The sequence below is a fragment of the Filicampus tigris genome, chromosome 11 (assembly GCF_054856515.1).
Source record: "Filicampus tigris isolate MCC_2025a chromosome 11, RoL_Ftig_1.0, whole genome shotgun sequence".
NCBI lineage: Eukaryota > Metazoa > Chordata > Actinopteri > Syngnathiformes > Syngnathidae > Filicampus > Filicampus tigris.
In genome coordinates, this window is record NC_141227.1 from 21806473 (window position 1) to 21818742 (window position 12270).

At 41.5% G+C, this 12270-nt stretch overlaps 2 protein-coding genes across 4 annotated transcripts in view; one reads left to right on the forward strand and one right to left on the reverse strand.

Moving 5' to 3' along the window:
• Positions 1–141: 141 nt before the first annotated feature.
• Positions 142–2468, reverse strand: LOC147140146 (tubulin polymerization-promoting protein family member 3-like). The gene is made up of 4 exons (XM_086044361.1): positions 2297–2468; positions 1625–1820; positions 1227–1380; positions 142–440 (listed from the first exon to the last, which is right to left on the reverse strand). Exons 2-4 carry the CDS (start codon positions 1813–1815, stop codon positions 252–254), a joined length of 534 nt encoding a protein of 177 aa, XP_085900487.1. The 5' UTR covers positions 1816–1820; positions 2297–2468; the 3' UTR covers positions 142–251.
• Positions 2469–2473: 5 nt separating this feature from the next.
• mark1 (MAP/microtubule affinity-regulating kinase 1) overlaps positions 2474–12270 on the forward strand; it is a 43863-nt gene continuing 34066 nt past the window's right edge. The window contains exons 1-2 of one of the 3 annotated variants that reach the window (XM_086044357.1): positions 2474–2537; positions 6929–6987. In XM_086044357.1, coding sequence (XP_085900483.1) covers positions 6967–6987 — 21 coding nt within the window. In that variant the 5' untranslated portion in view covers positions 2474–2537; positions 6929–6966. Of the gene's footprint in view, positions 2538–6928; positions 6988–10473; positions 10909–12270 lie in introns of those variants that run through there. The other 2 variants (XM_086044355.1, XM_086044356.1) reach the window with 2 other exon arrangements.

Here is a 12270-nt window from a genome sequence, read left to right on the forward strand (position 1 = left end):
CAGGCCATAGCGTTGTCTAATTGAAAAAGCTGCTTTTACGCCATTTTGTGGCATCTAAAGTCAATTACAAACCTTTTTGTGAGGGTATCACTTACTCACACGTATGCGCACATACGTTAAGTAGGAACAGAAAGCGACAGGAAGTATTTAATCATGTTTATTTTCCTACAGGAAGTAACATACATTGACGTGAGGGTCAAGGTTGAAAGCTGCTTACACTTCCTGTTTGTGTGTGTGCATTGTATCCATTTTTATTCCTTCGTTTTAGTGTCGTACGTTCCTTCATTTTTGTAGGAGCTGACGTATCCCGAGTCGTTGACGATGTCCTCTCGTCCCTCGCGTCCTCGACCTCGTCCGCTCTCGTCAAAGCGTTCCTTGTGCGACCCCGTGTACAAGGACGTGTCCGTCAGACGCCCAACTGCGCCAGCCTTTACGGTTTTCTGAGCAACACAAAAAACAGCAATACTATTTTAAAACAACCGCTAATTCTAAGCCAAACGCCAATGCTACTGCTAATGCTAAGTCTTACGCTATAACTTAATGTTAATAGTACTCAGTCTTGTGAAATCTAATGGCTGACCTTTGACCTCTTAACTCTTTCTTAGTGAAAAGCTGACCATTTGAAATGGTCCTTAAAATAAGTTAGTAGGTTAGTAAGTAATAATAAGTTTTTATTTATTTTTATTTTTTTTTATGTGAGAATTTTTTATTTTTTTTTTCTAGGAAAATGGTCAAATTTATCATTGAAAAGATATGATTTTAGCCAGTCTTGGAGAAACTACTTTTAAGTGATTTTTTTCAAATCTGTCTGTCAAAAAAGAAACAAAAATGGAAAAAAGACAAAAGTTTGAATTATTTAGATTTTTTGGGGGGGTGGTTAAGTATTTGAGATATTTCATTTTTCCAAGGAAATGTTGGAAAAAAACGTGTTTCCATTGTTCTTGAGAACTTGTGTTTTAAAATATCAGATTGTAATTTATTTTTAAAAGAAAAAAGTTGGGTAGGTTTTGTCAATTTTTTCCCATATATGGTATTTTATTTAATTAAGCTTAATTTCAACACATTTGAGAAAGACATTTTTCTTCGTTCCTCTGTTTTCTTTGTTCACGACATGTATTTGACATAAATACAGTATTTTGTCAATTTTTCCAATAAATTGTATTAAAAACATTCTTAATTTTTTAGGGGAAAAGGTCAGATTTTTCAAGAACGAGTGTTTTCCTGACCGTGACTCCAAATTTGCTGGGCTCGCCGGCCTCGACCAGTTGGTGGATGGCCAGGATGGCCTCGTCGCGGCTTTTGCCCTTGAACCTCTTGGGTGCTAACTCCTGCAGAGCTTGCAGGAACTCGTTAAAGATGATCACACGGGCAGACTTCTGCCTGCAAATACACACAAATACGTTATGACTTGATGGAAACCTGGAGTCAGTAAGATTGGCTTTACCACCCGGTTAGTTTAGTGTTGGCATCTTCATGCTCCTTGCAAGTGTTTTCATTTTGCATTGTATTTTTTTGATAGACCCATTCAAAAAATGGCAATGAATTATCAGCCGTTTCTTGAACGGGACACGCAGTCAAACTCACAAATACAAATTGAGAACGCTGGCAAGAAGCAGATTCTCACTTGACTTTGGAGAAGACAATGTCGACGTCGGTTGCGCTGACGTTCTTGCCGTCGATGATCTTGCAATCCTTGCAGAGTTTGGCCCAGTTCTTCCCATTCATTTCCTTTCCGCTGGCCTTGGTGTCTCCGTGGACCGCAAAAAGACTGAACGCGCACAACAGCGACTCCGAGCTCAAGTTCTCTGCCATCATTTGACCTGCAACAAATACAAATAGGACGACAATACCACCACAACTGGAAGTAGAACCTGAAGTAGTAGAACCAGAAAAGGTAGAGCAAAAAAGTAGTAGAACAGGGGAAAAAAAATCACGTTTCCTCGGCGGTGAACTAAACATGAACGCGTCACTCGCAAAAAGCTGTTGAGGTGAAAAAGGTGGAAAAATTGTCTTTTAATTTGCTGTCTATTTTATCTTATTTGTCTTCTGTGTGAAGTTATGTCCAAATTGTTAATTAAAAAAAAAAAAGATGGAAGTGTCGAGAAAAGCCGGGAAAAGCCGAAAGAAGCCGAAGTCCACTTCAGCTTTCCAGATTTGCGATTGCGCGCGCCGAGCAGCAAAAGTCGTTTAATTACATTATTAAAATATTTTAAACGATAATGTATTTGATGTTCCTAACAATTTCTGCCAATGTTTTCCATTGCCTGGTTCGTGTTTGTAGTTTCAAGCAACAAACCTTTTGTTGTTTTTGTTGTTGTTGTTGTTGTTGTTTTCTGACTGTGGCGAAGATATCGTTTGAAATTAAGTAGTTCCGTTAATCGGCAAGCACAAGCGGCACAAACGCAAACAAAGCAAAAACGTTTGAAAACGTTCCTTATGTTTAATTGTGTCACTTCTGTTACGTCACAGCAACGCGACTTTGTGTATTTTGATTCGGCGATGGACGTATGCTTCGTTGTAATGTTGGATTACGTCATGTAAGTATTGCGTGTAGTGTAAATCTTCACGTGGGACGTGTAAGCGTTTTAGTGTGAGCGTGTGTTTTTTTGTGTAAATTCCTACGCGTGTATTTGTTGCATTTGCTCGTTTACATTTATTCAGCATGCAATTAAGAACTCACACGGAGTCACGCAGGTTTTCACTCAAACCACAAAACTAATTTTAAACTAAACTCCCCTCCCGTACGCACACACCTTTACACACACTTCTTTAGAGTAGATTTGGGAGGGGTTTGATGGTAAATGTTACTCAAAGGTGGCGTTGTGTTGTGTTGTGAGGGATTTGTAAAACGATCTGTGATGTGTCATTGTTTCCCATCTTTCGCCCCTCCCCGTTCTTTTTTCTTTCCTTTTTTTTCTGTAAGTGCGTGAGTCAACCCCCCCAGGATGAATACTTTTACCCACCCCTTTTGCCTCCACTTTTTGCACCACTTTCTAACTTTTCGTGTTTGTGATGAACATTCCACTCAGTAAGTCATTAGCGAGACTGCGTGCGACTGAACACTTCATCAATCACGATGACCACATTAATCGTTCAATTGATCAAAGCCGGATTTTTTGCCCCCCCCCCCCACAAATACTTACAAGTAGTTACGTGCAGATTAGGGTTTCAAAGTAGCATTTTTTTTAGCCTGGGTTAGGGGTTCAAATTGGTTTAAAAATAGAGTTTCAATAAAAGTTAGGGTTTCAAGCCAGAGTTAGGATTTCAAACTCGGGTTTCAATACGTGATTGAGGTTTCAAGTTCAGTTATAAAGCAGGGTTTCTGTTTCAAACAAGGATTGGAATTTCAAATTAGTGTTTCAAACTAAAGTTACAATTTCATATTAGGGTTTCATCACTAGGTTAATCTTTTAAAGTACGGTCTCAAGCAAGGGTCAGGCTTTCGAAGTCCAAACAAGAGTCTGGGTTTTGAATTAGGGTTTCAAAGTAGGGTTTAAAATCATTATTACATGTATTCATGTCTGCTGATTAGTCCAGATTTGTTTTGCTGGTCGAAGTTGGCCGTAAAAAGTTACGCTCTTATCAACCAATCAGACGACGGAAAAATGCCGACATCATTGAGTGCCAGCTCGCTGGCCCTGTGAGGATGAATTTGAAATTTGATTGCCTGACAAGACAGTTCCATTGCTAATCTATTTTAGCACTACTCAGATGACTTTGACATGGCAACACATATAGGCTGAAATCTGATTGAACAAAAAAAAATTGAACATTCATATATGCGTACAGGAAGCAGTGTTGCCCAGAGAAACGTTACAAACTAAATAGAAAACATTAATGACCGTGAGGATACTCTTTCTGTTTGAGTTGTTGTCCTCTGTGGACCGTGAGCCTGGTCCCATCTTATGAGAAGCAAAACATACATTTCCTTATTATTTTGACTTAACAAGACAGGCCCCGGGGGTGGAGATGGTGTAATTATATCCTGGCAATTAATGGGCCCACTTCTCAGAGAACACAACCACAAACCTGATCTTTTTTTTTTTTTTTTTTCGTCACTCTTCAGGGAAGCCTTTGAATTATGACATAATTACAAGGCCAAACACGCTGCGAAAGCAGGAAGATTATAGCTACCGTGCTGCAAGTTCATATCGGTGAGAAAATCTTTATAATTCTTGTCAGAGGGCACGTCGAGCATGCTGAGTTCAACGCCCGCGCAATCTAATGCGATCCGATACGAGAGCCGTATCTCAAATTCTGCCTTTGCGGAGGTAATATTGCTCACGATATGTTTATAGACTGAGAGTGTTGTCAATAAAAATTAAAAATATTTTTAATTTCCAAGGAGTCATTACATTGATCGCGTTGGACCTCTGTGCTAAATAAAACATGGTTTCATATGCCAGGCCTCGCAGCGACTTAAATGTGGCCGCTATGTTTTTTTCCCGAATAGATAGCAGGCATGCCATATTGACATTGAAAACAAAAAAAATAGCTGAAAATACTTGTCCAGGATAAACAGAAGCTTGTTCCAAGGCTAATCGTTTCACTGCATTCAAATGCATTACTTCAAAATATCCATATATGAGGTCATTTATTTTATTACTAGTTAGCGTTATATTTCTGTTTCTTCGTTTTGACACTCTCAACATAACTGCAAATGGTAAGTGGCTGCTACAGTGTAGAGGCAAAATATTGTGCGCCTCGCTTGCGCTCTGTATGAGGTTTTAAGTAGGCAAAAAGACAAAATAAGGACCACATAAATATGGAATACATTAGCAAGACTATGGAAAATCTGAATGCATTTTAGAAGAAAACAAAACGTGAGGAGAGAACCAACAGGTACTTGCCACTAATCTCCTCTGTCGTAGTACAGCAATTTTACCAATAGATGGTGCTGTTGCACTGCGCCATTTCTGCTTTTTTGGCAGGGATCGCACAACTTGAGGTGAGGCTGGCTGCTGGCTGCCGCACTTTGCGCCTTGACAATGGACTTGGATAGGAAATGAGAAGATTCAGCACTTAAAAAAAAAAACGATGGGCATTATTGTATATTTGGTCACAAGATTGTTTGTTGCTTTCCGTTCCCTACGCTCATACAGAGAGCTTATGCGTATTCCGCCTCTTATGCATGGAATATGCGACGAGAAGACCGCAAATTTCTTGAACACTTTTAAATCCAAACAAAGAGTTTTTGATTCCACAATATGCACTTGTTTTTTTGTAAAAATAATGATGTAATTGTAGGCTATTTTATGTTCATGTTTGTTGCTGCCTCTTGGCCAAGACTCCCGTGATAAAGAGATTTGTAATCACATTGGTACATTTCCTGGTTAAATGAAAATGAAAAATTGCAAAACAAAATCAATACAAAGCTCCGACCACATAACTAAAATGGAAATTAATTGAATGTCATCATCGTTATTTATTTATTTATTTATTTTACTCTTTGTTCTGGAACATCAGTCTGGAAGGGGTTCACTGCATATCGCTTACTCTACTTTTCCTCTTTTTTTTTTTCTGTGTTTTTTTTTTTTTTTTTTTTTTTTTTTAACTAAAAGGCTGCATGCGTGGGCGTGAGCGCATGCATGAGTGACAGCCATCAAGACGAGCAGGTGAGGGCAGGTGAGGAGCTGGGCTGAAAGGCTCTGGATGCGCCAGTCAGTTAAAAGAAGCTTTAGGGTGTGTTGCTGCTGCTGCTGCTGCTGCTGCTGCTGCTGCTGCCGCCGGGGCTGCTGGGTAATCATAATGAGCTGGAGGCTAGCTGGCTGGCTCGCCGCCTGATCAAATTCCTCGGCGGCCTCGTATCTATGCCTACCAAAAATATTCGGCATACCAGCGAGGTTTTGTTGACTTGTCCGAGCAGGGTGCAACGCTGCCGCCTTGCCAAGCCTTAACAGCTTTTTCCCGAGCAACCATCAGTTCCTTCTCGTCCCGCATTTTCCACTTGACGATCGTGCTTTTGTGTCGAGGAGCATGCCAAATTTATACACTCATCAGCCGCAACGTTAGACACGCAAAAGGCTCAAGCGCGACAACAATTCTGCCTTCACAACTTTGATAATGCTGTTTTGATTGACACTGTGACAGAGGTACTAATTTAGCAGGTTTGTTATTGAGCTTGTACTTTGTAATGGTGTAAAAATGGCGTCATACTGACAGCTCATATTTTGTCCGTTTTTGACCATTTTTTTTCATTGTTGTGCCCACTTGGCACTTTTTCCCAATTCGCCAGTGCAACACTGGGCCACAAACCCAGAAAGTGAGATTCAAAGATTGGTACTAAAGAAGACTCAAGAGAGGAAGTAGTGCTTTAGATTGGGTAGGCAATTCATCGAAAATCTTTTGTGATTTCAATTTCGGCTTCACGCGGCTATAAAAACATTCCAATCGAAGAAAAGTGATTCATATACGGTACGGCGTGGTGAGCGTTTGCAATTTGCTACATTGTAAAAGTATAATCACACCGGGGGGCAATTTAGAGTGTCCGATTAACCTACCAAGCATGTTTTTGGATGGTGGGAGGAAAACGGAATACCCGGAGAAAACCCACGCAGGCACTGTGAGAACGTGCAAACTCCACCCGGGAAGGCCAAGGCCGGATTCGAACCCACAACCTCTGCACTGTGAGGCGGACGTGCTAACCAGTCAATCACCCCAGCAGGAACTTTTTTTTTTTTTTTTTTATTGCAATGATTTTAATACACCATTATTATACTTTAAAACATTTTTTGCTGGTCATTTAAAGTTTTGGTCATTGACTAATTACCAGGTTTTTAACTACATGTCTAATAATCGTGATTCCAATATCAATCTAATTAACTGTGATTATTTTTTCTCCCCATAATCAATAAACTCTATCGCCAGTGCATTATCATTATTATCACTGTTATTGTTTTCTCATCCCAGTTTGTTTCTTGTCTTTCAGGTTACCGTGGGGATACTGACGGGATTCCAACCTGATTTATGAAACTGAAGATGAAGACAGTAAGTCAGCTGTAGATCAAAGCTTCATTGTAGCTCATCAAAATCATTACGTCTGGCATAACGCCCACATCGGAGAATCCCCCATATCCAAAAGTAATCATTACCGCACAAATCACCGGGATATCAATCCCGCAGATTTTACGGCAGCCATAAAACTTGAAATCACTCTCCTGCAAAATGACACGAATGGAATTAGCCCACTATAATTCTCAGTGGCTCGGCTGTGATTAAAATTCGAAGAACATTGAACCCCAAAATACTCATTTTTAGCGTTCAATGTGAAACATTTATTCTACTCTGCTCAGTGTGTCTGATAAATACAGCGGCAGGTATTGTGAGCCATTAATGGCTTTTCACAGCTGTCTCACTAACTCGCTCGTTCTTTGCTCTTTCACTCTCTCTTTTTTTTTTTTTTTTTTTTTTTTTAATTGATGCTTGCTTGTGGGAGCATGTAATTGCATTTGGCCCTGGGTGTACATGCACTCATTAAACCAGTGTCAGTGCCCATTACATTCCGCAGCATTGCAGCTCAGGTGCAGCGTTGGAATCCCAGGCACGAATAACGTTCCCTGGGCGGATGCTCCGAGGATACGAGGGGTGTAAGTCAGTCCCAGGAATAGAGTGGAATCTGCAAAGTCCAATGCAGCGAAGGTTTACAATTCAGATAGCCTTTTAAATTAGTGTACATGATTGTTTTTTGGTTGTTTTTTTTTAAATTAAAACTGATGATAATTAAACTTAAAAAGAAGCATTCAAAATTGAAAAAAAAAAAAAAATCTAACGAACACACTCTAATAACTAATTAAGACTAAAGTAAGTTTAAAAACTGAAGACAAAACAAAATAAAAACTAGCTATAATGAAAATTCCAAACAACCCTGATGTAAATGCTGTGCATTACTCCACAACACAAACTTGAATCCAGCGATACCCACAGAACCACACTAGGTCGCTTTGCAAATCTGCGAGTGATTGATGCCCCCCGAAAGATTTATAATTGCTTATAAATGCCACGAGATGGCAGCAAATCACTACATGGAGCTCCTAAACGCACGTCAACATAGTCCCTACCAAATGCCAAAAGATGACAGCAAAAACAGGTGAGGTTTTTTTTTTGTTGTTGTTGCAAATAACAGAGGAAAGGGTCCTATAAAATATGTAATGGAGCACTGCACATTTTTCCCAAAATTCTAATTTGAAATTAGAACTTGAAAGTAAACCGGGTTCCACGGGAGGGAGGTAGCATTGGATTCCATTATTTGATTGTGCAATTTGATGCGGGCCTTGTTAATATTATCAGATCCAAAATAGAAGCGTATCAAGCTAAATATCTCACTGTGACTTAGAAGGAAAAAAAAAGTGGAGTAATTTAGACGATTCCATTTGTTTGCACTCAGAAAAGATAAGATCTGTTATGTTTGGGAGCCAATCCATTTTGGGATCAGATGTGCAGAATTCCAAAAATGCCCTGATTCATGCCAAAGATTCACTGTCTGACCCCCATTATTTTGTTTCACCGAAACAACCTCGGCTCTTTGTTCTGCGATCGCAAAACATGGGCTGAGACAAAATATTTTTCCCGTGACATTTATTCGGGCAAAGATGAAGAGCGAGAGAGCCTTGCTGCTTGCCGGAGGGTGGAAAATAAACTTCTGATGCCTCCAAGCCGTCTAGAATGTTCTCGGTGGCTTTCAGGTCCCATAATCATCACTTATTGTGATACGTGGCGTCATGCTGAGTCTATTGTTACTCTTGGGGCCTCACTGCTGACGCAGCGGCCAACAAGAAGCTTGGCGAAAAGGTATTCACAGGACTTTCAACTTTTATTGTAGGAGTGACTGAGTTGACTGTAAACATTTAGTTGATAGTGTTGTACTACTTTATGCAGGGATGGAAAGAATATTTGAATATTGACATTAAGACAACCATCATGCATGTTGACAACTGAGACCATTTTTTGGGGGAGCATTCATTGTTTTTCCTCATAAAATCAAATACAAATAATTGAGTTGTAGAATCTGAGTGTGTCATGTCATGTAAATGAATTATAAAAAAATATTAATAGTAATTCAATAATATATGGTAGTAATACAGTATTATAGTACTCATTCATTTCCTGTACCAAATAGTTTAAATAAATCCGAAAATAAAATCCTAACAAAATGAATACAAATGGTGAGTAAATAGTAGAATCGACTGTATTGAAAATATTTTCCTGCTGAATTTGTCCCTTGCTTTAAAAAAAAAATACTTTGAACAAAATGTGCTTTAGTTTAATTACAGAACTGTTAAATTACGTTAATGCGTACACCCCACTACTCATTCCCACCCACTCAAAAAAATAAAAACAAAAAACTTCTCAGTTACCATAACCTGACTACTAGGCTAGTAAAGACTACATCTCATGAGTTTTTTTTTTTTTTTTTTTACCTCTGACTTCACGGATAACAGCCCACCAGTTCACCTGCTTACATTTGTTGGTATGGCCTGACACCTAGAGGCCGCAGCACTCATGCACACACCATGTCCCATTAGTAATATAAATGCCCAAAGGTATTACATCTAAAAAAAAAAATATATATATATATATATATATATATATATATATATATACACTGATGGGTATTTTGATGCTATTTGTTTAGTGTGCATTTATTCACTGTGGGGGGGGGGGTCCTCCATTAAGAAACAATTAATTTACATCAAATCATGTGTGCCACATTTTCTAGCGACCTGATGTTTACACCTTGTACAAGCCCCCTTTGCCAACAAAACGATTCCTAATCTCCACAAGATTGGAGAATACAGGAAGAGCGATCTTTGACCGTTTCCACTTTGCACGATCTCTCTAAATCACCCAGCGACCTGGCTCCTCTCCTCTGCACTCCCCAGGTTTTCAATCGGGTTGAGGTCTGGGGACTGACATGGGCATGGGAGGAGCTTGATTCTCTGTCTGGAGAACCTGTTCTAGCCAACGATTATGGAGGGCACAATACAGTATGTCCCAGGGTGGCGACAGCTGAAAAGCACAACCGCAATAACTGATGAGATGCAATACTGACATCGTACGGCAGATGTCAGTGTCGACCAAATCGTAGCGTTTTGACAGGCAGGCCAGGCCTCACCCTGCGGCTAGGCAGCTAAAGCCTGTTTACCACACAATTAGGATCTCAACTAACCGTAGACAGTACATTAATCCAACAAAACGTCGTGCTGCACCCTTAATTCATTCACTCCACCCGGCGACGATTGTTTTTTTTTCCTTTTTTTAATTTCTTATTTTACTTTGGACCGGTTTGTCAAGGGCCGAACACTCCCTCGTCGCCTTTTACACGGGATTTAAATCAATGTCTCCGCACTGTTTGCTGGTGACTCCAATGAGGAGGAGACAAAGAGAGAGAGGGCGAGCGAGCATCACATACAACAAGAGAGAGAGAGAGAGAGAGAGAGAGAGAGAGAGAGAGAGAGAGAGAGAGAGAGGATCGCAAGATCGCGAGAGAGAGACCTCCATCCTTTCCTGGTGAGAGGTTTTCAGATGCGCATCTTCCTTCCTGCCCTCCCTCTCTCGGTCTCTCCTCCCTCCATCTCCTCCTCCTCCTCCTCCTCGTCTAGTCTGAGCCGGCCTAGCTTTCTCACGTCAAACCCCGGAACCGAACGGAAACCATCAGGGCGCGAGCCGGCCGGAGCCCCAGTTGGCCGGGCAATGCTGCGCTAAGCTAGCCGCCGTTTGCGCACTTCCTGCCGGCTTGGCTTTGTGCTGAGGAAGGGGTGGGGGGGATGTAGAGAGGAAGGTGGGACCCGAAGAAGCCGCGTCTGCTGTGTGCCCGTCCGCCGAGCGGCCTCTTTGCCAGGCTCCCCCCCCTCACACAAGATGTCGACCAGGACGCCATTGCCCACGGTGAACGAGCGTGACACCGAGAACGTAAGTCGTGTCGTCCACCTTTTATTTTTCGGCTTGTTTCGTGAGGCGTTGTTTCAGCGCGGGGAGGAGGGGGGGGGTGTACATGGCAGCGGTTAGCTAGTTCGAGGGAGGGCTAAACCGCACACGGCCAATGAGGACTCGCCCTAGCGCCTCTTTTTGCCTTCCTCTGCCGGGAATAAATCCCACCCGGGACCAGAATAACCCAGCAGCGAAGGTGCACTTGGCGTGGATGTGACACTTGAGGGCTAGCCCACACAACGCACTGCGTCACCGTCCGTGACTGAATATCGCGACGTGAAATTAACTAATCGGGCGGAGCTGTTTCTCGTCAATATTTAGGGTGAGGTGGGGGGGTTATGTTGCCCTACTTTTTCACTCGGAAGCATCGCAATGTGACATCCATCACCTCGTGGGCCCCAAGCTGCACGCTCAGTGCCGGAGGAAGAGGGTGGGGGGCGGTTGGTATTATTCCTAAGATTCCCCCCTCCCTGACACGACACCGACCAGCCTCTTCTGCCCATTTTTATGGAAACATATTTAAGGATAGTAAACTATTACAAAAGAGTAACGGGGATGTCGAGCATGCTGCATGGTGACAGCACAATGACCACACAAAAACCCCCCACCCTCCCTCCTGTTTTGTGTTCAGGGCTCCCCTTGTTGCTTGAAATGCTGACATTGTAATGTTTTGAGGCGCTTACAATATGTAAATGCTTAGATGTTGACGTTTTGGGTGTTGGGGATGATGGAAAATACATTTATCTTGCATGGCGACATTACAATAATCACACAAAACCCTCCCCTTTGTGTTCAGGGGTTCCATTGGAACTTGAAATTAGAATGCTTTGTGTATTTTTTTTTTGGGGGGGGGGGTCTAGACATGCTGTAATTCTAATGTTTCGTGCTGCTTGAAGTTGTCACATGCTTGATTTTGAATGTTTCGAGTGCCAGGGATGCTTGCAACGCATACAATGCAAAAAAGTACCGCACTTGAAAACGCTTTGGTTTTTGTATGATGGCAGCATGGAAAGCCATGTAATAAAGATAATGTTGATGATCAAATGCATTCTAGTTTAGAGCACATGGCGACGGACGGTACAATGACCACGTAAACCCCTCCCTTTTTGTGTTCAGGGTTCAGTCCTTGAAATACTTCAGTTGGTTGAATTTTGATGCTTTGAGTGCCCGGAATGCTTGAAATGCTTGATTCCTGGTGTTTTATTGTTTTCGAATGCTCAGAACTTGTTTGAGTTTGCGTGATGACAGCACAAGTACCGCACAAAACTCCTTCTTTTTGTATTCAGCGGTTCCATTGGTGCTTGAATTTTGACACTTCACATACTTGGAGAAGCTTGAGTTTAG